At 59.9% G+C, this 25832-nt stretch overlaps 1 protein-coding gene across 1 annotated transcript; it reads left to right on the top strand.

The window, feature by feature from the left end:
• Positions 1 to 25069, top strand: PUF60 (poly(U) binding splicing factor 60). Its single transcript, XM_029063891.1, is given in 21 exon segments — positions 1 to 85; positions 14197 to 14292; positions 14800 to 14889; positions 16230 to 16277; positions 19367 to 19405; positions 19408 to 19538; positions 20281 to 20329; positions 20332 to 20376; positions 21581 to 21673; positions 21675 to 21718; positions 21720 to 21793; positions 22102 to 22292; positions 22600 to 22641; positions 22643 to 22679; positions 22682 to 22735; positions 24077 to 24136; positions 24139 to 24299; positions 24301 to 24318; positions 24601 to 24729; positions 24731 to 24761; positions 24764 to 25069. Coding segments are annotated over 21 exon segments (1593 nt in total). The 5' UTR covers positions 1 to 61; the 3' UTR covers positions 24901 to 25069.
• Positions 25070 to 25832: the final 763 nt, after the last annotated feature.

The following is a 25832-nucleotide window of genomic DNA, read 5'->3' on the forward strand; positions in this document are numbered from 1 at the left end:
TTACGCGAGAGCGGGCGAGGCGGGAGAGTGCGGCGCGCGCGGCGGCCGCGGCGAACGCAAGATGGCGGCAGCGACTATCGCTCTCGTAAGTGAGGCCCTCCCCCCCCCCCAAAAAACCCAACCACAGTCCCCCATAGCTCGGTGCGCGGCGTGGAAGGATGGACGCGTCTGTTGCGCGTCTCCAGGCGGTTCGTCCCCTTGCCCGCAGCTGCAGCGGGCAGGGTTGGCGGGCCGCCTCACGCCGGAGGGCCCCGGCGGGACTCCATCTCCCGGCAGGCTCGTGGGCGGCGCCCCAGTCTTCGGGGCGGTGTTTTTTCGCGGTGCATGCCGGGCTTTGTAGTTCTGGTGGCCTCGGGCGTCGCGGTGCACGCTGGGCCTCGGGGAGGAGGGAGGAAGGAGGGGGGAGGGGGGATTGTCCGCCCCCATGGCGGCCCGCCGGGAGGCCCGTCGGGGCTGCGGCTCGGGCTGAGGGAGGCCCGGTTGCTTCTCCGTGCCTCAGTTACCTCATCGCATTTACCTCATCACAATGGCAATTAAGTCTGTGAGCCTCACGTGGGACGACCTCATTACCTTTTTATCCACCCCTCAGCGCTCAGAACAGTGCTCGGCACATAGTAAGCGCTTGACCAATACCAACATTATGGAGGGCTAGCCTCCTCCAAGAAGCCTTCCCAGATTGAGCCCCCCCTTTCATTCGTTAAGTAGTATTTATGGAGCGCTTACTATGTGCAGAGCGCTGTACTAAGCGCTTGGAATGTGCAATTGGGCAACAGATAGAGACAGTCCCTGCCCAACGACGGGCTCACAGTCTAATCGGGGGAGACAGACGGGCAAAAACAAGACAATATAGTCACGATAAATCGAATCGAGGGGATGGACACCTCATTAAGCAGCGTGGCTCAGTGGAAAGAGCACGGGCTTGAGAGGCAGGGGTCATGGGTTCGAATCCCTGCTCTGCCACTTGTCAGCTGGGTGACTGGGGGCAAGTCACTTCACTTCTCTTGGCCTCAGTTCCCTCATCTGTAAAATGGGGATTAACTGTGAGCCTCAGGTGGGACCACCTGATGACCCTGTATCTCCCCCAGCGCTTAGAACAGTGCTCTGCACATAGTAAGCGCTTAAAAAATACCAACATCATTATTATTAACAAAATAAATAGGGTAATAAACATATACCCAAAGGAGCACAGTGCTGATGGGAGGGGAAGGGAGAGGGGGAGGAGCAGAGGGAAAGGGGGCTTAGCTGAGGGGAGGAGGAGGGGGCAGAGGGGAAGCTCAGTCTTGGAAGGCCTCTTGGAGGAGGTGAGCTCTCAGTAGGCCTTTGAAGAGGGGAAGAGACCTTTCCCTCTGCTCCCCTTTCCCCTTCCCCTCAACACTGTGCTCATTTGTATATGTTATTTATTACCCTATTTATTTTGTTAATGAGTTGTATATCTCCTAGATTTTATTTATCTCGATAACGTTATCTTGTTTTTGTTCTGTTCTGTTTTTGCTTTGCTGTCTGTCTCCCCCGTTTAGACTGTGAGCCCGTCATTGGGCAGAGATTGTCTCTATCTGTTGCTGAATTGTACATTCCAAGCGCTTAGTACGGTGCTCTGCACATAGTAAGCGCTTAATAAATACTATTGAATGAATGAAAGTACAATTCGGCCGCAGATGGAGACAATCCCTGCCCACAGCCGGCCCCCAGTCCGTTCTCCCACCTGCTTAGACTGTGAGCCTTGTGTAGGATCCGGATTGTGTCCCACGCGATGGACTCGGGTTTGTTGGTTTTTTTTTTTTTTTAACAAATGGTGTTTGTTAAGCACTTACTATGTGCCAGGCACTGTGCTAAGCGCTGGGGTGGATACAAGCTAAGTCAGGTTGGACACAGTCCGTGTCCCACATGGGGCTCAGTCTTATCCTCATTTTACAGATGAGGTGACGGGGGCGCCATGAAGTGACAGACCGACAGTCACAGCAGACAAGTGGCGGAATTGGGGTTAGAACCCAGGTCCTTCTGACTCTCTGGCCCTGGGCGCTATCTATTATTATTATTCTCTCTCTCCCTAAGTCACACAGTTTTTCAATTTTGTGTTTACCCCGATGCTTAGAACAGAGCTTGACACACAGTAAGGGCTTAAGAAATATAACAATATTTAAATATATTTAGATAAATATATTAATGTGCTATACTATAAAGTGGCTCCTTCAGAAATTGAGGCAGATGAAGGCTGATAGTTGTTTGAGGTCAGAGTGACATTTCCTGGGAATTCACCCTGGCAAGGGATGCGGTCCTGGGGAAACTGGGACTGGAGAGGGAGAAATCCCTCCAGTATTTCCAGCAGGTCTCATTCAGCCAGAATTCGCCCCGAGGATGGAGAAGGAGGCTCAGCTGGAGGCCCAGCCTGATGACCATCCAGGCTCTCCTTCTCCCCCTTCTCCCGAAGGCGGGGGTGGCATCAGGCTAGACCCGTCTCCTGTAAAGCCCTGCCACCAGTGCCCTCTTACGTGGGAATCACCCAGGTGGCATCTGACTCTGAAAAGAGTCAGTCATGTTTATTGAGAGATTACTTTGTGCAGAGCACTGTACTAAGGGCTTGGAAGAGTACAATATAACAATATAAAAGAGGAAGAGGGTGGCTGTTAACCTGGGCATTACCAGGCTCCCCTCTTGGCCTGCTCCCCCCCCCCCCCAGGCCACAAGCATCCTGAGAAAGCCCGGCGGGCTTGGAGTTGGGGGTGGGGGGTCTCTCAGCGAAGGCTCTTCAGCCCACCTGTGGATCCAGGATGGGGTTTCTTAAAACAAGGCTAGAGAGGGCATGGGCCATATTTCCTAGGCGGCGGGGCCTAGTACAGGGCAGGCCGGGGAGTCGGGTGGGCTGGGTTTTGATTCCGGCTGTGCCGCTTCCTACTGGTTGGCCTTGGGCAAGTCACTGCACTTCTGGGCCTCAGTTTTCTTGTCTGTAAAATGGGAATTAACAGTGCTCCCTCCTATTTAGACTGTGAGCCCTGTGGGCAGCGAACAGGCCTGCCACTCTGGTGTATTTTCCTCTCCCAAAGGCATAGTACAGTGCTCTGCTCAATCGATGCCAGAAGCAGCGGGCTTAGTGGCAAGAGCAGGGCCTAGGGAGTCTGAGGTCGTGAATTCTGATTCTGACCCAGCCACGTGTCAGTGTGAGACTCTGGGCAAGTCACTGAGCTTTTCTGTGCCTCAGTTACCTCATCTGTAAAATGGGGATTAAGGCTGTGAGCCCCTCGTGGGACAATCTGATTACCTTATATCTACCCCAGTGCTTAGAACAGTGCTTGGCCCATAGTAAGTGCTTAACAAATACCATTATTATTATTATTGATTGAGAAGTATGGAAGTGCCTCATGCTTAGTTAAGGACCTGACACTTGGTAAGCATTTATGGGCAGGGATTGTGTGTACAGGCCCTACTGCACTGCCCTCTCCCGAACATCTCCTGCAGTGGTCTGCATTCATTAAGCGCTCAATAAATACTATTGAATGAAATCGTTATCGTCCAGGCATACTTGCGCCCCCAGCATCGTTTCCGAAGCAAAGCAGTTTTATCCATTTTCACTTTACCCCTTCTCAGTGCCTTTCATGAGGAGGCAAGGTTGGCCAAAGTGGACGAATCCAAATGATAGCGAAGTGTCTTGGCCTAGTAGATAGAACCCAGGCCCGGGAATCAGAGCGACCTGGGTTCTAATTCTGGCCCCGCTGCTTGTGTGCTTTAACCTTGGACAAATCACTTCCCTTCTCTGTGCCTCACTTACCTTATCTGTAAAATGGGGATGAAGACCGTGCGCCCCATGTGGGACACGGCCTGTGTCCAGCCTGATTTCCCACCTCTACCCCGGGGCTTAGTACAGTGCTTGGCACATCGTAAGCACTTAACAAATAGAGAGCACAGCATCTCTGTCTCAGGGTGAAAGACTGAAACCGAGAGTGTTTTTTGGTCCCTGCCTTGGGTGAATGGGTAGCTCCAGGCAGGCGTTTTCTGAACCCTTTGCCCATCTGTTCCCCCTCTGGCTCGTAAAGGGGCCGGAGCCCAAGATGAGAAGCTGTGTGGCCAGGTGGAGAGAGCCTGGGCCTGGGAGACAGAGGACCCAGCTCTTCCACTTGTCTTATTCATAGTAATGTCTCTCTCCCCCTCTAGACTGTAAGCTCCTTATGGACAGAGAACGTGTATGTCAATTCCATTGTACTGTACCAAGTGCAATGGGAGACCAAGTGCTTAGTGCAGTGCTTTTCACATATTAAGTGATCACTGAGTACAAGTGATTGGTTGTCTGCTGTTGTGGTCTTCCCTGGGCCTCAGTGACCTCACCGGTAAAATGGATATTAAGACTGCGAGCCCTATGTGGGACAGGGACCGTGTCCAGCCTGATGAGTTTCTTATATCTCCTCAGCGCTTCATACAGTACTTGGCACATAGAAAGCTCTTAAATACCACAGTTATTATTATTAATATGACTGAAGAGTGTGAAGGTTGAGAATATAGCATCCCGGTGAGTCTGGCTCTCAGAGGGGGGCTTGCAGGATCCCGGGACGGCGGTCGGATTCACTCAGCCCAGCCAGTCCCCAGAGCTAGTCCAGGGGGCGGTGGGAGACACTGTAGTGACGCTTAGAAAGATCCTGGAGCCTGTTTGAGTCGGGGAGGGCTCCAGAGGGGCCCATCTCAGTGAAATAACTTGACTTCTCTAGGCCTCAGTTCTTTCATCTGTAAAGTGAGGATTGAGATTTTGAGCTCCCTGTGGTACAGGGACTGTGTCCAACCTGATTAGCTTGTATTTACTCCAGCGCTTAGTACGGTGCCTGGCACAGAGTAAATGTGTACATAATACCAATAAACATAAAAATAAAGCCTAGTTGTGAAGGGGCTCCCGGAGACTTTCTCAGCGGCCACCCCCTGCTCCCCCCGTGTTTCCTGAGGAGGGGAAGTGGAGCCTCGTAGTGGAAGATCACCCCTGCTCCCCCCGCTGCCTCTGAGTGGGCTTTATCAAGGTGCCCCCATACCCCTCTCCCGCTGATTCTTGTGCAGCTGGAAGAGGCCGTGTGCACCAGTAACATTGCGTGCAGTCGGAGGCTGCCCCTGGGGGGAAGAGCCTTGGTCTCTCCTAGCGACTGGCCTCCTCCGTTGGGCCTCTTGGCCCCGTGGGTCCCCCCCCCCCCCGCCGACCCCAGGCTCTGAGGTGCTGGTGACGCCCTTTGTATCAGGGCTCTGGCTGATTCCGAGGCCGTGAGCCGATGCCACGGGGTGGACCTGTTCGGGTGGCCCACGGCAAAGGTGAGCTGGAGGGGCATGTCGGGGCAGGGTGGGCCGGGGAACTGACGCCTGAAAGTCCTCCGGGCCGGGGGACGATTGAAGAGGTCCCCCCGGCCGTCGGGCTCGAGATCCACCAGAACGCTGAGCTAGCTCCCGCTGGATGGAAATGTTCTGGATTCCTGGGGATCCTGGGAATTGGACCGGCGAGCCTCACTTCTGCCCACCTAAGAGCAACCTGTGACTGACCATGGGGGAGATCAGGCCTCGCTAATCCTTTGGGGGTTTTTTGAGGACAATTAGCAGATGGATATGGAGGGGAAACAGTGGGCGTGATCATGGATTTAGACTTTTGAAAGGCCTTTGACGAGGCTTCATACCAAAGACTTTAAAAAAATGGATAATGAAACAAGAACGAGTGTTCTGGCATGGCATAGTGACTAGAGCACAGGCCTTGGAGTTAGCAGGACATGGGTTCTAATCCCTGCCACTACTCTTGTCTGCTGTGTGACCTTGGGCAAGTCACTTCACTTCTCTGGGCCTCGGTTATCTCATTTGTAAAATGGGGATTGAGACTGTGAGCCCCACATGGGACTGGGTCCGACCCGATTTCCCTGTATCCACCCCAGCACTTAGTACACTGCCTGGTGCACACAGTAAGCGCTTAACAAATATCACAATTATTATTCCGGCCCAGTCGGGCAGCCTCTACTCTTATCCTAATCCCTCTCGACCTCTCAGCTGCCTTCGACCCTGTCGACCATCCCCTTCTCCTGGAAACTCTGTCCAACCTTGGCTTCGCTGACACTGTCCTCTCTTGGCTCTCCTCTTTTCTCTCTGGTTGCTCCTTCTCAGTCTCTTTGATGAGCTTCTCCTCTGCCTCCCACCCTCTGACACTGGGGGTCCTCCAAGGCTCAGTTCTAGGTCCCCTTCTGTTCTTCACCTGCACCCACTCCTTTGGAGGACTTATTCTCCCCCACCTCTTTAACTACCACCTCTATGCAGGTGATTCCCAAATCTACATCTCCAGCCCTGATCTGTGTTCTACTCCGCAGTCTCGCGTTTTCTCCTGCCTTTTGGACGTCTCTATCTGGATGTTCCACCAACACCCCAGACTTAACATGTCCAAAACAGAACTCTGTCTTCCCACCCAAACCTGCCTTCCCTTGTCTTTCACAACACTGTAGGCAATACCACTACCCTCCATATCTCACAAGCCCGTCACCTTGGTGTTGTCCTCAACTCATCTCTCGTTCAACCCACATTCAGTCTGTCACCAAATCCTGTCGGTTCTATCTTCATCGCATTGCTAAAATCCTCCCTTCCCTCTGCATCCAAACTGCTACCGAGCTGATCCCAGCACTTAATCTTATCCCACCGTAACTACTGCATCAGCCTCCTAGCTGACCTCCTACCCTGTCTCTCCCCACTCCAGTCCGTACTTCACTCTGCTGTACGGATCATTTCTTGGAAGGAAAAAAAAGGTTCAGTCCGTGTCTTCCCACTCAAGAACCCCCAGTGATTGCCTACCAAGCTCTGCATCAAACAGAAACTCCTTACCTTCAGCTTTAAAGCCCTCAGTCAGCTCACCCTCTCCTACCTCACCTCACTGATATCCTACTACTGCCCAGCCCACCCGCTTTGCTCATCTAGCGCCAGCTTGCTCACTCTACTCTGATCTCCTCTATATCGCTGCCGACTCTTTTCCCACATCCCCTGCTAGCCTGAAACTCTCTCTCTCCCGCTCCATGTACACCAGACCACCACTCTTTCCACCTTTAAAGCCATATTAAGGTCACATCTTTTCCAAGAGGCCTTCCCCGATTAAACCCTCTTTTCCCCGGCTCCCTCTCCCTTATGTAAAATGTGTGCACTTGGATTTGTGACCTTTTAGCATTTGATATTTGCCCCACCCTCAACCCCTTAGCACTTATGTACATATATTTAAATTACTTACTATCAATTATTTACTAAGATCTGTCCCCCCCGCCCCCAGGCTGTAAACTTGTGGGCAACCACTTGTCTGCCAACTCTGTTGTATTGTACTCTCCAAAGCTCTTAGTACAGCGCTCTGTATGTAGTGACTGCTCAATAAATACCACTGATGATGATTTTGGTGAATGTCTGGTATCAGAGGTGTTAAACAGAGAAACCGCATAGCCTAGAGGAAAGAACATGAGCCCAGGAGTCAGAGGACCTGGGTTCTAATCCTGACTGTGCCAATTACTTGATGTGTGACCCTGGATAAGTCACTACACTGCTCTGTGCCTCAGTTTCCTCAAATGTAAAATGAGAGTAAATTCCTGTTCTCCCTTCTACTTAGACTCTGTGCTGCATGCAGGGCAGAGACTGTATTCAACCTGACTAACTTGTACCTACCCTAACGCTTAGAACAGTGTTTGACACATAGTAAGCACATAATGAAGACCATAAAAAAAAGTAAGCTATAGGTTTCCCCAAAGACGGGGTGGCGTTTCCACATGGATGAAACATGTTGGAGGTTTTTTCATGTTGCGTCCCAGCCTGTCTTTGATGGTCTACCACCTACCTTCACTAGCCTTGGGAGAAGTAGTGTGGTCTAGTGGCAAGACCCTGGGCCGAGTCAGAAGGACCTGAGCCCAGTGGTTTAGGAAAAGGCGCGGGGGCTGGGTTCGGTTCCGGGCTTGGAGCCGGTCCAGTGGTGTCCGAGGCCAAAGGGAGCTATGAGGCCTGAGGTTTCTGAGGGCGAGGATGGGGGGAGAGGTTGGGGAAGGGCTGGACCTGTGGCGGAGAGCATTTTTGGCAGCCTTGGGACCAGGGAAAGAAAACATCCAACGTGTTCCTCTCAAGAGTCGTTCTCCAGGCCATTGTGCACCGTCCCCGGGTCTGAGAGCGGGGAGACCCGTCTGGACAGACTCCAGTGGAGCCGTGGCGAGCTGGCCCGGGTCCGCGGGGGGCAGTGGGAAGGATGCTTTGGATGACCAGGTGACTTCCTGAGGCTGAGGGGGGCATCCGCTCCCCGGGGCTTCCTCCCCGCTGGCCTGTGGGAGCATTTCCGGTTGGGGAGCGGCAGGAGGTCGGCGTGGCCACAGGGCCGACGGAGGGCAGTGACCTCAGAGTGGGGACGGGGCTGGCGGAAGCTGGCGGCTGCTCTCAGACGGGCCGGCGGGAGGGCGGCGCCACGGGCCTCCCGACCATTTCCGAAAATCGAGATTGGTCTTCCGGGGCCGGGACGTTGACGGGCCATGCTGTCCCTTTGGCACCTTTGCAGGGAGAAGGGCCTCTTTGGGGCGTTTCTGGTTGCACAAGGAAGGCACCAGGCCCGTTTCCCCATCAGCTAATCATTTAGAACATTGTGCCCAGGGTGGGCAGGGTGAGGGTGGACCACTGACCATCCTAGGTTTCTTGTCTGGGCCCTCCGGCTGTAGATCCAGCCAGCAGGTCAGCAGGCCCAAACTTGGGGTTCTGAAAGATGACTGCTCCTCGTTTGTTGGCCAACACATGCGGTTAATACTACTACTACTACTACTACTACTAATTGTAGCATTTGTTAAGAGCTTACTGTGTGCCAAGCACTGTACCAAGCACCATGGCGGGTACAAGCAAATTGGGATGGACACAGTCCCCGTCCCACATGGAGCTCACAGTATTAGCCCCCATTTTACAGATGAGGTAACTGAGGCCCAGTGAAGTGACCTGCCCAAAGTCATAAGTACAGAAATGGCAGAGCTGGGATTAGAACCCAGGTCCTACTGACTCCCAGGTCGTGCTCTCTCCACTAGGCCAAGGTGGTTCTTCCTTACTGCGTACTTTGGCTCCGTGTTTTGGCCAGCATAAGTCATCCTTCCGAGTCCGTGCGCCTTGAGCCAGGAGCCGTAGGGAGGAATGGTTGGGATCACGGAGGCGGCGTCGGTCCAGGGCCGTGCTCTGGAATGGAAGTGTTCCTCGACGCGGGGTTTATTGAGAACGTGAAGACACAGGGTTTATCAAGAATGTGACGTCCCCAGTATCAAATGGAGATTCCCGGTGAGCCCTACATGGGACGGGGACTTTGTCCGATCCTGTTGTATCACATCGACTGAGAAGATTGACTGATAGGCAGTGTGGCAAAGTAGATAGAGCATGGGCCTGGGAGTCAGAAGGACCTGGGTTCTAATCCGGCTCTGCCACTTGTCTGCTGTGTGACCTCCGTGCTTCAGTTACCTCATCTGTAAAATGGGGATCGAGACCGAGAGCGCCACGTGGGACAGGGATTATGTCCAACCCGATTTGCTTGCATCCACCCCAGCCCTTACTACAGTACCCACCACATAGTAGGCACGTAAATACCTTTGGTATTATTGTGATTAGGGAAACTGAATGTTCTCACTGCTCAGATCTTCATAAGCACTCAGTAAATACGATTGATCGATTGATTGGTATGGCAGAGTTGGGAGGCCCACCGGGGCAAGCGATTGACCAAGCTCTCAAGAAACACGCATCTAATTTCCTACCGGGGTATGGGTTCTCTGCCTTGGATGCTTCTTGTGCCCCAGGCAGGGTTATGAGGGGATTTTGTGGTTGCAGGGAGGTGGTGAAAGAGGATGGGAAAATTTCCACCCTTGCATTCAGGGAGGGTTTTCTAGTCCTGTCCTAGGTAGGCCCTAGGTTTGAAGGAAGAGAACCAGGGTCCCTGATGATTTGGAGGGCAGTAATGAGGGAGGTGGGATGCTGTATTCCGTGGTCCAGACCGTCTTTGCAAATTAAGGAAGGAATGCTCAGCACCCCATTGTCGGCATTCCCATCAACGCCCTACCCCACCAAACTGAGCCGGGCTTCAGGCCCTGGAGATTTCCTGGGAGGGGAACACTGGGCCTCCTGCCGGCTAGTCTTCTACTGCTTCGGCCACTGCGGCCTCGGTGCCGGTCCCCGGGGGGACACGGGAGTAACCTCGGGTGAGGACCCACTTGTCCAACAGACCCTTTTGACCTCTAACTGTGCATTCGTCCTTCCATCCATCCAGTCATTCCCTCACTGCTGCTCTATCCCAGATAGTGCTCTCATTAGACTCCATGAAAATAGCATTTGAAGTAAGAGTACCTAATGAAGTAGAGTTCCCCACAGGAAAAAAAATGTCAAATGATAGAAGTTTGTTTTTTTAAAAAGTGATTTTTAAAAAGTACGATTAATATCACGGCACTGTCACCACTGAAAACGGGTTCCCCGATGAATTATTTTGCATTAATTTTTATATAGGTATGTACATTTAATAGCACATTTTCCAATCCTGGGCAACAAAAAGGTACCTTATGCTAGTAGACTGTAGATCTGCCAGTAGGCTGTGCTAAATAGATGTCATTGTCTAAAGCTAAATGGAAATGGGCTCTAATCTCAGTATTGGAGTCAGTGGGTGGGGAAGGGAAGTGTTTATGCCAAGGTAAACTTGGCAGGGAAGCGAGAGCCTGTAAGTAGTAGTGGCTTTAAAGTTCCTTAGCGGTATGACAAAAGAGCTCTAAAAGAAGCCTAAGGAGAGCTGGCTGTCCTATTTGAGTCCCTGCTGGCTACAGCGCTCTCTCTGCTAAGCACCGAGGAGAGCATCGGGCAGATAAAAGTCCCTGGGCCCTGCTCTTGAGGAGCTTACGGTCTAATGGGAGAGGCAGTCAGTCTGTCGATCAGTCAGTCATATTTCTTGAGTGCTCACTGTGTGCAGAGCGCTGTAGTCAGCATTTGAGAGACTACACTATACCAGACTCATGCCCTGCCCACAGCCAGCTAACAGTCTAGATTGGGAGGCAGACATTAAATAAGTAAAGTTATAGGCACAAATTGGATACGTGGAGTGGGAGCAGAAGGAAAAGTGTGTGTATCTGTGTGTACACGTCTCACACACAGCTGGAAAAGTGAAAGCCGCTGTGAAACCTGTGTGGTCCTGGTGGCTGTTGAGGTGACATGGGTCACGCTGGGAAGTAGCTCTTGGAGGAACTGGCTATTCCGGAGGGAGGAGTGTGAAAGGGGTCTTGTGTGGGCAACCCCTAGCTCACCTGAAACATCCCATTCAGAACAGGCCCCCCGCCCTTACAGAGGGTGCATCGAGGAGAGCTGCCATCCCCCTGCCTAGGAGGTCTTTGAGCTCTTTCCAGGAGAAGCCCCGAGTAGCCCAGACCGGTGGGCAGCGCCAGTGGAGCTCGGGGGAGGGAACGGCTGGGAAAATGTTGGCCTAGCATCTGGGGAGGAGGGGGACGTGAGGTGCACGTGGCCGCTGCCTCCTGAATGGAGAGGGAGGGAGGGAGGGAAGACCGCTGCTTACCCATTGGTGGGCTGGTATGGCCTTTGAGCCGGGAGGGGCTGAAGCCGAGGGGCTCCAGGGCCGAGAACCCGGATGGTGGACATTCAGGAAGTCCTTGAGGATCGGCTGTCCTGTGCTTTCACCAAGGCGTTCCCGGGAGGCTTGGCCTGGCCCCGTCCAGCCTGGTCCCATGGTTTGCCCTGGGCCCTTTCTCGGCTCAGGAAAAAGCCAGAAAGGACCTAGCGTACAGAGACAGACTCCGCCCCCCGAACCCCCTCAAGGGGCTGAGGCTATGGATGGAGATGGACGTGTGCTGCTTACTCTCACTGAGACCCCTCAGGACACGGGTTCTCGGGTGAAGCTCCTGGAGCCCCACATTGGTCACAGAAGGAACGGGTCTGTTCCTTGTAACTACCGTCAACTGCCAGACTAATGTCCCTCATTGGTAGGGTGGAAGCGGGGGGGCCCGCAGGGAGTGAAGGGGGAATCTGGTGTTCCCCGCCCTTTCCACCCCAGGGGTCTGGGCAGAAGGTATTCAATCTCTGAGGCCCCTTGTTGAAAAGGAAAGTGAGGTTTCTAATCCTCACAGCCGCATGAGGTCTGGGCAGTGGTTACCGTGGAGATGACTGAATGTCCTGCCCTCCCTCCCTCCCTCCCTCCCTCCCCACTTCCCTCCTCCCCATGCCTCTCCTGCAGGAGGGAACTCATGTTCCCGCCTGAAATGTTGAGCAGCCAGGGCTGAGGGGGCTCCGCCATCTTGCAGTCTGTTTGGAGCTTGGGCAGCCTAGGACGGGCTGCTCAAACTGATCCCGACCTCCGGTCATGGGGCCAAGGTCACGGTCGGATCATTCCCCAAGTGGAGAAATTTGTAGGGCTCTGTTGTGAGGCGTCTGGCTGCCGACAGCGGTCTGGGGAGGAAAGTGGGATGCAACCCCCCCACCCCCTTTAGGAAACCCCCACTCCGTAGGGCTGTCACTCACTGCCACCGAATGCCTGAGTGGCCACGGGCCTTGGTTTCGTAAGATGCTGTTGAATACACTCCCTCCCTGGGGACCTAAGTGCTGGCTCAGCCTCCCGCTTGTTTGGGAGAATGCAGGGACTGGAGGGGCTGCGGGGCCGGTCCAGACCGGGGCCAGCTGGGTCCATGTGTTTGAAAACTGAATTTCTGCCCCCCTGGATTTTCCCCAGGAGCCCAAATGACTTCTGCCCAGCGGCCCCAAACCGCCCAACCCTGTTTATCGCAACCTCTCCGCTGCTCATTTCCTCGAGAGGTCATGCTCTGCACTGAATAACATTAAGGCAAGCCAGCGGCGGCGGCTGCCGTTGCTATTCTATAAACCTTTTCCTGGACCTTGCTAATGCCAGTCTCCTGACCCAAAGCAGGTCTGCACCAGCTGAGCTCCCCTCGGGGAGCCCTGCCTCTGCCCGAGGACAGGCTCCCTGTGCCTTCTCCCAGAAGGATCTGCAGCCGCAGGCCTTTCTTCTGATGCCATTTAGTGATTGTGGAGGGGACTCCTGGCTTTCCCATCTCTCTGTTCTGGTCTTCCAATCCCTTCCACTGGCCAGCTCGCCCTGGCTCTGCGTGGGCCTGCCTTCCCTTTCCTCCTCTCTTCTCCCTTCCCCTCTCCTCTCCTCCCTTTCCTTTTCTCCCCACTCAGCCCCTGCGCTGAGACCTCTCTTTGTCCCAGAGTCATCAGAGGCGGGCCTCTCCTACTTGAAGCAAATGAACTGGCAGCTGGTTGCCATAGCTCGGGGAAGTCTTTGTGCGACTGAATGGTCTTGTTGAGGCCTCCGTGTCTTTCCTTGCCCTCGGCCTCCGGGCCTCCCCAGCTCTGAGGGCCGAGGGGGAGGGGAGGGCCGGGCTCCTGGAGCGGGTCTCGGCCTCGGCTCACAAGCCGGGTTGACTATGGTAGAGTTCTGGGGTAGTTCCTAAGTCTTGGGTGGGGGTAGACCCTAAGTTCCCAGGTGGGCCAGAGTTCCTGCCTCAGGGCATCCCCAGTGCCCTCCGCTCAGGAGAAGTCTCCTGCTTGCTTTCTTTCAAGAGGAGCATCTATCTCTCCAGGCCTCGTGGCCTCCGTATGCTCCTGAAACTGTAGAGTCCCCCGCCCTCTAGACCTCGCTCAGGCCCTGTGAGGGAATCTGCTTGGTCTGGAGGGCGCTTGGCTGGTATAGTCCTTCCCCGAGGAAGGGCTGGTCAGGCTTTCCAGGTCTGAGCCGTCCAGCCCTACTTAAGCACAGGTCCCCCTCTCCCCCTCCTGCAGGGAGCAGGTCGCCCGGCGGCAGCGGGGTGGATGCTCTCTGACTGACGCTGGCTTCCCCGTGCTGCCTCGTGGCACCTTAACCCTCCCAGCCCCCAGAAGGTCCTTAACACATCCCCCACTGCTGAGGATGAACCGTCCATCCGGTCGCGCGAGGTGGGGGTTCGGGGTCCGGAGGAGTGCAGTGACCTGACCCCCGGGCCCAGAGATTGACTGGGAAGGTGGGGCACAGGCCATGAGGGGCATGAGCCTCGGCTTCCAGGTGTTGGTTGCAGATGGCCGTTCCCGTTATGGGCGCCGGCCGGGGAGAAGAGGTCGCGGGGTCCCCAGTCCCAGGCGGCCTCCCGCTCTGTGGATGCCAAAGGTTCCGGGGACTGGAGCGCTGGCACCCTGGGAGAAGGGTTTGGGGCGGGCTGATCACGGCTACTGTTTGTCTTCTAGGGCACTGACTCCATAAAGATGGAAAATGGTCAGAGCACAGCTGCTAAACTGGGGCTCCCCCCACTCACCCCCGAGCAGCAGGAGGCCCTGCAGAAGGTGAGTTCTTCCCAGGCTGGGTCCCCCAGAGCGGGGCTTCTCACCTCCTCCGCGAGGTTGGCCAAGTCCCCACTCTTGCTCCCTTCGCCCCCATCCTGGAGGGTACCCAGGGCCCGGAGGAGGGGCAGGGGCTCACTCTGATTGGTCTCCCCTTCCTCCTGTCCCCTCTTCGTCTTCTTCAGGAGAGTGAGGACTGCGGCCATCTTTTGCCCTGCGGGAGTGGGATGTCGAGGGGGTGGGGCAACTGTGCTCCGCAGCTCTCCACGGATGGATGGGCTGGCAGGCACCCACTCTGTGTCTTCCTTCCCCCCTTTGAAGTCCTGGGACTGGCTCAGGGCCTCTTACCTTCCCAGTCTCCCCTAGCCCCCAGGGAGCTTTGGACTCCACTCATCCATCCTCGCTCAGCCCAGTTGGCCACGGGGCCGAATTTGCAGGCCACCCCGCTTCAGCCTTCGGCCCCCTACCCCTGCCCTGACCGCTCCCCCACCCCACCCCTTCTTCCCGCAGGCCAAGAAGTACGCCATGGAGCAAAGCATCAAGAGTGTGCTGGTGAAGCAACCATCGCCCCACCAGCAGCAGCAGCTCACCAACCTCCAGGTGAGTCCCCGGCACCCCCTTCCCCTGGCTCTGCCTCCCCTCAGAGGAGGAAGGGACCCTTTAGGCCGTTAGTGGCAGAGCCTGCCTGGTGGCAGGCCTGGAGCCTTGGATCTGTCAGTTTCTGTGGATTTCCCCAGGGAAACGGAAGTCTCCATACTCATCCCGGGACCCTCGAGCTGGGGAAGCGCAGCCTCCTTTTCCTCCTCCTCCTTCTCCTTCCCCTTTTCCTCTTCCTCCTCCTCTTTCTCCTTTTTCCTCTTCTTCCTCCTCCTCCTCCTCCAACTCCTCTCAGGCAAGAGGTTTTACCAAAAATAAAAAAATCTCTAGTCAGTCCAAAATGTCTGTTCTGTCACTGCCTTACCCCTCAAAGGAGGCTCCTGGGGCTAGGAGCAGTGTTGCTTAACCCCTCATTCTATCCCTGTGAGAAGTGGGGGTCGGGGATGAGGGGTGTCTCTTCCCCCCTCCAGTCACTAGCCCCTCTCCCACTTCCATATCGCTGCTTTGCATTCGCTGCCATCCCCCTCTTTCTTGCGGCCCAGCAATCCTCTCGTTGTCAGGCTGCCTTTCTCCTCGTCTGTGGGCCCGCTCCTCGCCCTCCCACCCCCCAACCTCCGTCTCTCTCTGCCTGCTGCTCCCGTCCACCTGTCAGTCGCCCCTCCGATGTGCGTCTGCATGGCTGGCAGTTCGGCAGACGCCTCCCCTGCCCACCCCCAACGTCCGCACAGTCGCCACACGGCTCGTGGAGCTTCCTCGGGTGTGGGGTGGCCTGGGCTCCAGCTAGCGCAGGAGGGTTCCGGGCTCCGGGCTGGACCTCCCAGCCGTAGTTTGTGCTTTTGATCGGTGGACCTGCTGTTACAGAGGGGCTGTGCTGGGTACCAGCCTCAGCAGTTCAGAGCTGCGGTCTGTGCCTCTTCGTCCGTGGCTGCTGGGGAGACCGAGGGTGGCGGGGGGCTCCCTGTCACGCCAGGTTGCAGCCCAACAGCTGTGGTGACAGAGGGTGCTGCCGCCTTGAGCCCCCCCCTTACCCTGCCCCTCGTGCCCGGTGTCCCAGCCCCTCCCCGGAGAGCACCCCAAAGGGGCGGCACCCGGGGCGGCAGCTCCCGCTCCCTTCCCGCCGTGTCGGAGAGAGGCCAAGGGAGGGCTGGGTTCTCAGGGTCCCCGCCGATCCCAGACCTGTCTGGACTCTGCCCTAGGGGCCCCCGTCCGAGGGGCGTTTTGACTGTGAGGGGACAGGGTCCCTCTCCTCCAGGCTCTCCGCGCCGCTGTCTGCTTGAGTTTTGAACAATGGCCGCAGTATGCTCAGCTCCAACAGTCTGAACTCTGTCTTTACTGTCTTTCAGATGGCAGCAGTGACAATGGGCTTTGGAGATCCTCTCTCACCTTTGGCAATCGGTCAATAGAAATGTTCACTTCTTCTGGGGCACTTTTCTCAGGCAGGGCCTAGCGGGGGGCAGGCCAGGCGGGGGAGGTGGGGAGGGGCGGGGCGGGGGAGGGCCCTGCGTTTAGACCCAGCTCCCTCAGACCCACCTGCTCTGGACACACCCTGCAAAGAGCCCGGGAGGCGCTGGCTCCCAGACGGGGGGCCGAGGTCGGGGCCGGGGCCTCCGTGACCGACCGCCGGCTGGGAAGCGGCCGGCCCGGAGAGTGAGTTTAGGGCCCGCTGTTTGCCAATACGCCCGCCCCGGGACCTGGTGGGGCGGCTGCCTTCCTAGGGATGCGACAGTTCTGAGGGCCCGGCTTTAAAATACCCGCCAAGGTAATGCCACAGTGGGCGCCAGTTTGACAGGGTGCCCCCCTGACCCCCCACCCAAACCCCCGACTGCCAGGCAGAGCCTCGGGCCTGAAGAAGGACCCACAGGGTCCAGGCCTCTGTTTCTTCTCCCCGCTCCCCCCCCCACCCCCCACAACCTCCCACTCCCCAGCTCTGCTCTAGCCCAGTCTGATGCCCGCTGGGCCTAGCCCTAGACCCCAGGCAAAAGTGAGGTGTCCCAGGGACAGCTGTCAGTCTTCCCCTCTCTTCAGCTCCCTAGCAGGGTTGGGGGGCTGTGCTCGGGCACATGGGCACAAGGCATGGAAGCCAGTCCGCTGGAGAGCAGCAGGGGCTTGGTGGGGTGGCCCAGTCCTTGGTAGGTGTCCATTTGAGGGCTTGGGGAAGGGGCACCATAGGGAGAGCGGCAGGCGGCATTCATGGGGTGGAAGGGGGAGTCTGCGGAACAGCAAGCAGCCACTCTCATGGAGCCCAGAGGCCCAGGCAGCCTTCCCCCAGTGGGCTCTTGCTTGGGAGTAGGACAGAATTTAGTCTCGGAGGCCAGGTGTGAAGAGTTCCCAGTCCCACCCCACCCCCCTCCCGAGCTGGGCAAGGACCTTGGAGCCAAGAGAGCCCAAAGCACAAAAGGTTTCATCAGTGTCGCGTTGGGCAGAGCGGCCCCATTTCGGCTGGCCTCGTGGCCTGCCAGCCTGCGTTGGCAGACTCCAGGGTGGGCTCAACTGGAGGGTTGGCAGAGCAGATAAGACCTAGAGTCTTGCCGGGCAGGACTAGGTGTCCCCACGTGCCTGCTCCCTCCACCCTCCGCCCCTTTTCTCCAGCCCTGATCACGAGGCGAGGGGGTGCTGAGGAAGTTTAGTTGAGTGGGCCAGGCCGGGACCGTCACCCTTCGTCCCCGCTTCCTCCTCCTTGGCTCCCCCAGGAGTTCTGAGGGTGGCCCTCCGATCCAGGAGCTGAAGAGAGTCCTGCTCCTCCTGGGAAGCCCGCCTGGCTGGGGGTGGCTGGCAGAATGCAGGACCCGCCCCTCATCCCCAGAGGGCCCGTCCCGCTCCAGATGAGGCACACTCCTCCTTTTCCTTACTGGCTGAATTCCCGCCTGGCCGCGCCCCGCTGAAGGAGGGAGGGAGAGAGGAGTTCCAGGCCCGAGAGGGGTCGCAGCTACGTCGCCCTCAGACCGTTCCCCGCCAGGGGCAAGGCTCCCCTCCCAGGAGGGTCCGTCCGGACCCTCCGGAAACGTCTTGGCCTCCAGGCCGGCTGGGAGGATCTGGCCCCCGGCCTGTCTGAGGCTCCGGGAGGGGTAGGGGAAGCCAAAACTTCCCCGTGGAAGCTGAGCTAGGGGCAGACGCAGACAGGGGCATCTGGCCTGGAATGTGGGAGTCTGGGTGAGAGGAGGTTGGATGTGTGTATGTGTGTGTGCGTGCATGCACTGGCGCGCCTCCGTGCTCGTGGGGAAAGGGAAGCTTGATCCGCCCACCTCCCCTCAGTCGGGCCCTTCCGGCCAGACCCTGCTAGAAAGTGTAGCATCCCTAGTGTGGACTGCCACTCCCGAAGCCTGGGAGCTCTGTCCCACCCTCCGAGCAGCAGCTGGGGACCTAGGGAGAGAGGGACGCTGGGGAGCCGCTGTGGGTGCTGCTTCTCTTGCCCCGTTAACTGCAGTCCTGTCTTCCTGTCTGCCCGCTCACCCTCCTCAGCCTGGGGTCTCTCTCCCCATTCCCCCACCCCTTGACAGCTTTGTGTTTGACCCTGCCAAGCTGACAGACAGAGAGACAGAGCTGGAGCAAGAGCCAGGGGAGGCAGGCGGAAGGAGTGCAGGACCCCGAGGGAAGGAGGGGGGCGGCGGCAAGGAACGGGGGTGGGAGAGGGGGGCGGAGGGAGGCGGGGGACCACTCGGCCTCAGGAGATCGGCCTCGACTCCATTGTCCACACCCACAACCCCCATGGCTGGACTAGGCCCCGTTTTTCCCAGCAAGAGACCCATGGGGGCAGCTTTGTCTTTTGGGTTGGGGCTAAAGGTCACAGGCTCCCCGGACCTCCCCGGCTCACCCGAGGCCAGGAACCAACGGATTCCCCGGGGGCCCGGCCCCTCCTGAGGGTCTCCTGTGGTCAGCGAGGGGCCTAGCCGGCCCTCCCCACCTAAAGCCGGATCTTTGAGTAAGGCCAGGGCATCGTCTGACTGGCCAGCCCCGTCCCCGGCTTACAGATCTTCCCCTCCGCCCCTGCTTCTCTCAGCTGCCCGGAGAAGGCCAGGGTTGGGAGGCGGGAGCCGGTTTCCATTTTCATTGACATTGCTTACTACCCACAGCCCGATTCCGTTCGGCCTGGTCTAATTTCCTTCGAGCCCCTGTCCCCTGCGTGGCTGTGGTGGGGGTTCCTAGTTGGGGTGAGCTGTGGAGGGGTCCCCGAGGTGGAGCGGGCCTTGCCTGGGATGGGTGGTCTCTCTAGTGCTCTGGCCAGGGTCCGGCTGCCTGGGAAGACCACTGGGCCTCCCAGAGGCTATCTGCCCTGCCCGCCCTCCCCTCCACAGGGCGGAGAGTCTGGGCAAGCGGGCAAACTGTGCTGTTGCCCCAGGCCCGGCCTTGGGGTGGGAAGGCTGGGGGAAGGAGAGAGAGCTGTCCCAGTGCCTTGCCCCCCTCCTCCCATCCATCCTGTCCATCCCTCCTCCCTCCCCTCCCCCCCCCCCAAGCTGACCAGGTTAGCTCTTCTCTCCCGTACAGATGGGCCGCACAGAGGCAGCGGGCTCTGGCGATCATGGGTGCCGAGTGTACGTGGGCTCCATCTACTACGAGCTGGGGGAGGACACCATCCGCCAGGCCTTTGCCCCCTTCGGCCCCATCAAGAGCATCGACATGTCCTGGGACTCGGTGACCATGAAGCACAAGGTGGGGCCCGAGCCCTGTGGCGGGAGCAGGGGGCGGGGCAGCGGGCCTCAGCCTGGGGGCGGGGAGAAACCCCAGCTCCCATAGCACCTGCACGGGTGGGCAGCAGGACGGTGCCCCAGTGTGATGGGCACGGCCCTTCCCTAGAGCCCAGCCTGGGGCCGGAGGCCCCCGATGGAGGGGGGAGCTGCTCTCCGCTCAGTCCTGCTTCCAGGCAACTAGCAGGGGCCGGGGCCTCCCCTGGCCGAGGGGAAGCTCACGGAGTTAGAGCACTGGGGCCGAGGGAGCGGGATCGGCGCCAACAGGACCGTGGAGGAGTTGGCCCTTCGGTCGTGGAGTTGTCGCTCCCCAAGCCCCACCGAAGCAGAGTGATGGAACGCATCTCTGCCCGGCGCTGGGCGAGCAAGCGCGTTCTGATCGGTGTCCCGCCAGAAATGCCAGCCCGCTTCCGGGGCGTTTAGATAGAACCCGGGCAAGCGGTCCAGGCTGGGTCTCTGGAGGGAGAGTCGGGGACAGAGAGGGGACAGTTAAGGATGTTGAATGATCCGTCCAAGCCCTCAGAGGGGCTGTCTAGGGGAGAGAGCCCCCCCCCGCACTTCTCCAAAGTGTCCCGGTGTCCCCCGCCGAGATGGTCCCGGCCTGGATGGACCGTGATGGGACCGGGCCAGGATGATGATTTTTGCCCCTCTCCCCTCCTCCTGGGCTGAGGAGGAGGAGGGAGGCAGGGTAACCCAGTCTCTCCACCCCCAGGGCTTTGGCTTTTGTGGAATATGAGGTGCCGGAGGCAGCCCAGGCTGGCCCTGGAACAGATGGAACTCGGTAATGCTTGGAGGAAGGAACATCAAGGTGAGTGTGAGCCCTCACCTGCTGGGGTGTTCCCTGGGGGAGGATCGAGGCAGGGTAGGTAAGGTGTACCACACTTCCCCCCACGTACACGTATACGCACGTGCACCCCTCCGAGGAGGTGTGGAAAAGTGTTTAGAGAGGGTGGGGGGTGACAGTCACCATGGGAAGAAGGGGGTCAGGGCATCGGGCAAGTGGCGTTTACCGAGCATGTCCGGTGGCACCCGATTGGGCTGGCGACGTTCTTCAAACTGGCTGGGCATCTGCCCCCTCAGTGTGAGCTGGACTGCAGCTGGGGGAAAGAGGAGAAGAGGGCTTCATTGTTCTAGTCCAACCCTGGGCCGAGTCCCTCCCAGGACTGGGCCGGTCGCCCTGCCCTGGGTCCCGGGGGAGATGAGATGCCCGGATCGACCAGAGCGTGCGGAGGCGCGGGCACAGAGGCGCACGTGTCGGAGAGCAGAAGCGGGCACCCGAGGAGACACGGGGCGGGAGGGGCGGGGGAGGTGCCTACACCAGGAGAGCCGAGCATTCGAGTGCCGCGACCCCCGCCCGGACATGCCTGCGGTTGTCCTCCCCGCAGTCCTGCAGTGCGGTCACAGGGAAGACTGCTGGCGCCTGAGTCCTTTCCACTTAGTATCCCCAAAATACGCGTGGTCTTCCCTGCTGCTCCTCTCCAGCACGGCACAGACATCACTCCCCTCCACTCCGCGGCCCTAAATGGTATTTGTGCCATCTTACTACATGCCAAGCCGCTGTACTAAGCGGAGGGGTAGATACAGAATGATCAGTTAGGACACGTTTCCCCGTCCCAAATGGGGCTCCCAGGTTTAATCCCCATATTACAGATGAGGTAACTGAGGCACAGAGAAGTGAAGTAAGTTGCCTAAGTCACACAGCAGACCAGTGGTGGAGGGGCATTGGAAGCCAACCTCTTTCAACCTCTTCCGACCCCTCACTCTTGCTGGGGCTCCAAGTTGAGCTGCTGCCTTTCGGGGGGTGGGGGTGGCCCGACCCGGGGGAGGCCCGCGAGGTCAGAGATGCTTCCTGGAGGCAGTCTGTGGAACCGTCAGGAAAGAGGAGGAGGAGGAGGAGCTGGATGGGTTCCGGGATGGCGGGGTGGAGCCTAACCCCACCACCTGGGGAACCGTAAGCCCCAGGCGGCGGGGAGGCGAGGGGATGACCGCCCCACTCCCTCCGCACCGCGCAGGTGGGTCGGCCCAGCAACATCGGACAGGCTCAGCCCATCATCGATCAGCTGGCCGAAGAGGCCCGCGCCTTCAACCGCATCTACGTGGCGTCCCGTGCACCAGGACCTGTCGGACGACGACATCAAGAGCGTCTTCGAGCTTTCGGGAGATCAAGTCGTGCACGCTGGCCCGGGACCCTACCACGGGCAAACACAAGGGCTACGGATTCATCGGTGAGCCGGCCGGTCCCCCGGCCGGAGCGGAGGTCACGGCTCGGGCGCCCCCCGGGGCCGCGGGGGGGGTGGATTCGAGGCCCGTGCTGGGGGGCAGCCTCCGTACGGTATGATAGGACGAGGGTAGCTCCTTCCCCCCTCCCGCCCAGAAGGGCTTCCTATGGGCCCCGAGGGGCCGGTCGGGGGCCCCTCTGTCGGACGGGGTGGGTCTGCCCGGACCCTCGTGGCCACGGGCCCACAGGTGGCCGAGGCAGCAGGAAGGACGGAGCTCATCCCGCCCCGCCCCGCCCTGCCTGTTGCTGTTGCAGAGTACGAGAAGGCCCAGTCTTCCCAGGACGCCGTCTCCTCCATGAACCTCTTTGACCTGGGGGGGCAGTATCTCCGGGTCGGCAAGGCCGTCACCCCCCCCATGCCTCTCCTCACTCCCGCCACCCCCGGAGGCCTGCCCCCTGCGGCCGCCGTAGCAGCAGCTGCAGCCACCGCCAAAATCACAGCTCAGGTGAGGGGGCCCCCCCCCGGGCACCAGTTGGGGATGGCGACGCGGTGATTGATGCCGGGGAAGGATGCGGACTGGGAGGTAATGAATGTGACCTGAGGGCGGGGAACGGGGCTGTGGGGGGAGGAGGCAGTCGGGGGCAAGGGGGCGCAGGTGGTCGGCCAGGCGGGGAGCGGAGCGAGCCAGGCCTCCGGCGGGGGTGCCGCAGACGGGGGCCCGGTGGGTCCCCGGGGCTGGGCGAGCGGGGACCCCGCGGCGGTGGGGCTGGGTGGGCGAGGCCAGGGGGAGGGTGACTGGGCTCTCGTTGCAGGAAGCTGTGGCTGGAGCGGCGGTGCTGGGCACCCTAGCCACCACCCGGGCTGGTGTCACCAGCACTGACACTCGCCCAGCCCTGGGGGCCTTGCCGCAGGCCGTCATGGCTGCCCAAGCGCCGGGAGTCATCACAGGTGAGTGCCGTCCAGCTGCGTCCCCGCCCCGCGCCCCCACTCCCCGGTCCCTCCGCCGTGTCCCGTCCCATTCTCCCCCCCACCACCCCGCCGCCCCCCACCCACCGACCCGCACCACGCCACCCCCGGCCGCCCCCCGCGTCCCCGGCCGGACCGGTCCCGTGAGGCGATAGAGGCTCTCGGGGCAGCGCGACAGGCCTGGTCTCCGCCAGGCTGCGCTGAGCGAGAGGGCCTGGCCCCTGCCCCCCTGCCCCTGCCAAGTCACACATTCGCGCCCCTCCCCCCCCCCAAACCCCGTGCCCCTCGCGCCCCACTCCCCCCCCTTGCTGAGGTCCCTGGCCCCGCTTCCCTGCCCCCCAAGTCTGGCCCTCCGCCCCAGCGGGCCCTAGAGTTGCTCTTCTCTGATTTCCCACCAGGCTGGTCCGTCGGTTGTGAGGCAGCGAGGCCCAGTGGGTAGAAGGCCGGCCTGCTGGGGTGCCGGGGCCGGGCTCTGGGGTGCTGGGTCCTGGCTGCTGGGGGCTGGGCTCCGGGAGGCTGGGGGCTCGGGGCTGGGGGCCGGGGGCCGGGAGGCGGGGGCCGGGAGGCGCGGGAGCTGGGGGCTGGGGCCTGGCCTGTGCTCGGAAACTTTTGCCTGAGGCTGCCCCAGCTGTGTGTGTGCCCGCCTCCGCTTGCCTGTCCTCCCCTCCTCCTTCCGCCCCCCGCCCCAACCACCCCTTCCCCCGCCCCGTCCAGCCCCCACCTCTGCCCGGCCCTACCCCACCCCGGTCCCCAGGGAGCGGAGCCCAGGCTGGGGCCGAGGACGCTGGCCAGAATCCTCACCCGTCGACGTCCTCTTCTGATGAGCCCTTTCCTGAGCCCCCTTGTGTTGGAGCGCCCGGCTGAGCCCCACCCATCTGCTACCCCGGCTCTTGCCCTCCCGGCTCCCGCCCCCTTCCTCCCTGGCAGCGAGGACCCACCTTGGCTCTGCCCTCCGAGCCGTCCTCCTTGGTCCCAGCTGGTCCCTTGGCTCCCTCGTCTTCCTCCTCTCCCCTCCCCACTCCCTGCTCCCCCTTCTCCCTAGCCCTTCCCGAGATTGCCCCCTCCATTTCCCTTCCCCTTCCTGTCTGGGCCGCTCTGGGCATTTTGGAAAGAGCAGTGTTCGGGGACCAGGACAGTCTAATTGTTGGGGGGGGTGGCTGGACTACTCCTTTCCCGGACCCCTCCCCCCCCTCACCCCACCCCTCACCCCCTGCTAGGGCTGGATTGGGCTGGGCTGGGCCGGGCCGGGTTGGGCCGGGGAGGCGGAGGCCAGGCCTCGGCCTGCTCTTTACCCCTTTTTGAAGCCCTTTTGCTCCGCTGCAGGTGTGACTCCTGCCCGCCCCCCTCTCCCCGTGGCCATTCCTCAGGTGGGGGTCGTGAACCCATCCTGGCCAGCCCTCCCACGCTGGGCCTGCTGGAGCCTAGGAAGGACAAGGAGAAGGAGGAGGAGGAGACGTTCCAGGAGGCCGAGAGGCCGGAGATGCTGAGCGAACAGGAGCACATGAGCATCTCCGGCAGCAGCGCCGCCACATGGTCATTGCAGAAGCTTGCTCCGGAAGCAGGAGGTGAGGGGTCTTTGGCCCCGGTCCCCCCCCGCCCCCCGACCCCGCCTAAGCCCTGACCGACTCCCCACTGCCCCCCTTGGCCCGCCCTGTCCTCGACAGCGACCGACCACCCCGTTGTTCGGGTGGTGGGGGGAGGGATTACGGGACGACCCCCGCTTTCCCGATCCGGGCCCGGCCCTGCGCCTGGACTGACAGCGGCCAGACTACCCCCCCGGGCCGGGCCCTGGCCGGCCGGCGCCCCACTGGGTTCCGGGCCCGCGGTCACTCTGTCCACCCCCCCAGTCGACGGTTATGGTCCTGCGCAACATGGTGGACCCCAAGGACATCGATGACGACTTGGAGGGCGAAGTGACGGAAGAGTGCGGCAAGTTTGGGGCCGTGAACCGCGTCATCATCTACCAGGAGAAGCAGGGGCGAGGAGGAGGACGCCGAGATCATCGTCAAGATTTCGTGGAGTTCTCCATGGCCTCGGAGACGCACAAGGCCATCCAGGCTCTGAACGGCCGCTGGTTCGCCGGACGCAAGGTGGTGGCCGAGGTATACGATCAGGAGCGGTTTGACAACAGCGACCTCTCGGCCTGAACTCTGCCACCCACGGACTCGGGCTATGGCCCATCCCTCCCCTTCCCTTTTTTTGTAGAAACACGAGGTGGGGTCGGGTTGGGGGTGGGGTGTCCTTTCCCATCCTTCCTCGCCTCCTCCCCGCCCCCCGCTGTGTGGGGGTTCGCTTGGATAAAGTATGGAGCCGGTATGGGTGTCTGCGTGGGTGTGCGCCAGTTGAGTGGTGGCGGGGTCGGGGGGTGGGGCTGTGGACCATCTCCCCTCTGCGCCCCTTCCTTGCCGCCCCCTCAGCTGGGGTGGCTGTGGGACCCTGGGCTAGGAGGGGCGGCACCTGCGCCTGCCGAGCGACGGGGTGTCGGGCTCCTTGGTTATCTCCGTGGGCTCTGATTACCCTGACCGCCCTGGCCCTGCCGGGCTCGGCCTACGTGGGCGGGGCGGTAGCCGCAGCTTCCCCCCGCCGGGCCCCGAGGGAGACGGGCTGAACCCCGCCGACGCTCTCGACACGAGCTGCCTGCTGCACCCCTCGCCGGTGCAACGGACAGAGACCCCGCTCGCCACCCTTCTGGCACAGAAGGGAGTTGGGCGGAGGGTGAGGGAGGCGGGTCCAGGAGGGCCCGGCAGCTGTCGTCACGTGAAGGCCTGGCTGGGGTCGGGCAGAGAGGAGCCGGAGGGCGACCGGGCTGCTGACAGAGACAGGGTCCAGAGGGAGAAAGGACAGACCGGAGCCCTCCGCGGGGCTGGACGGAGGGAGGGGGACGGGGCCGAAGGCCGAGAGGGAAAGCCGGAGGCGGCTCGTGGGGCGGGGCGGGGTCCGGACCTTGTCTGCCGGCGAGAAGGAGACCCAGTCCCCCTCCCCTTGGGTGTGCGCCCGGTATGGGGAGGAGAGGGGTCCGCTCTGTGTGGGTTGCAGTTGGTGGACCCTTAATGCAGCTGAAATTCGGGACGAGCCCCTC

Source organism: Ornithorhynchus anatinus, chromosome 4 (genome assembly GCF_004115215.2).
Source record: "Ornithorhynchus anatinus isolate Pmale09 chromosome 4, mOrnAna1.pri.v4, whole genome shotgun sequence".
In the NCBI taxonomy this organism is placed as follows: Eukaryota; Metazoa; Chordata; class Mammalia; order Monotremata; family Ornithorhynchidae; genus Ornithorhynchus; species Ornithorhynchus anatinus.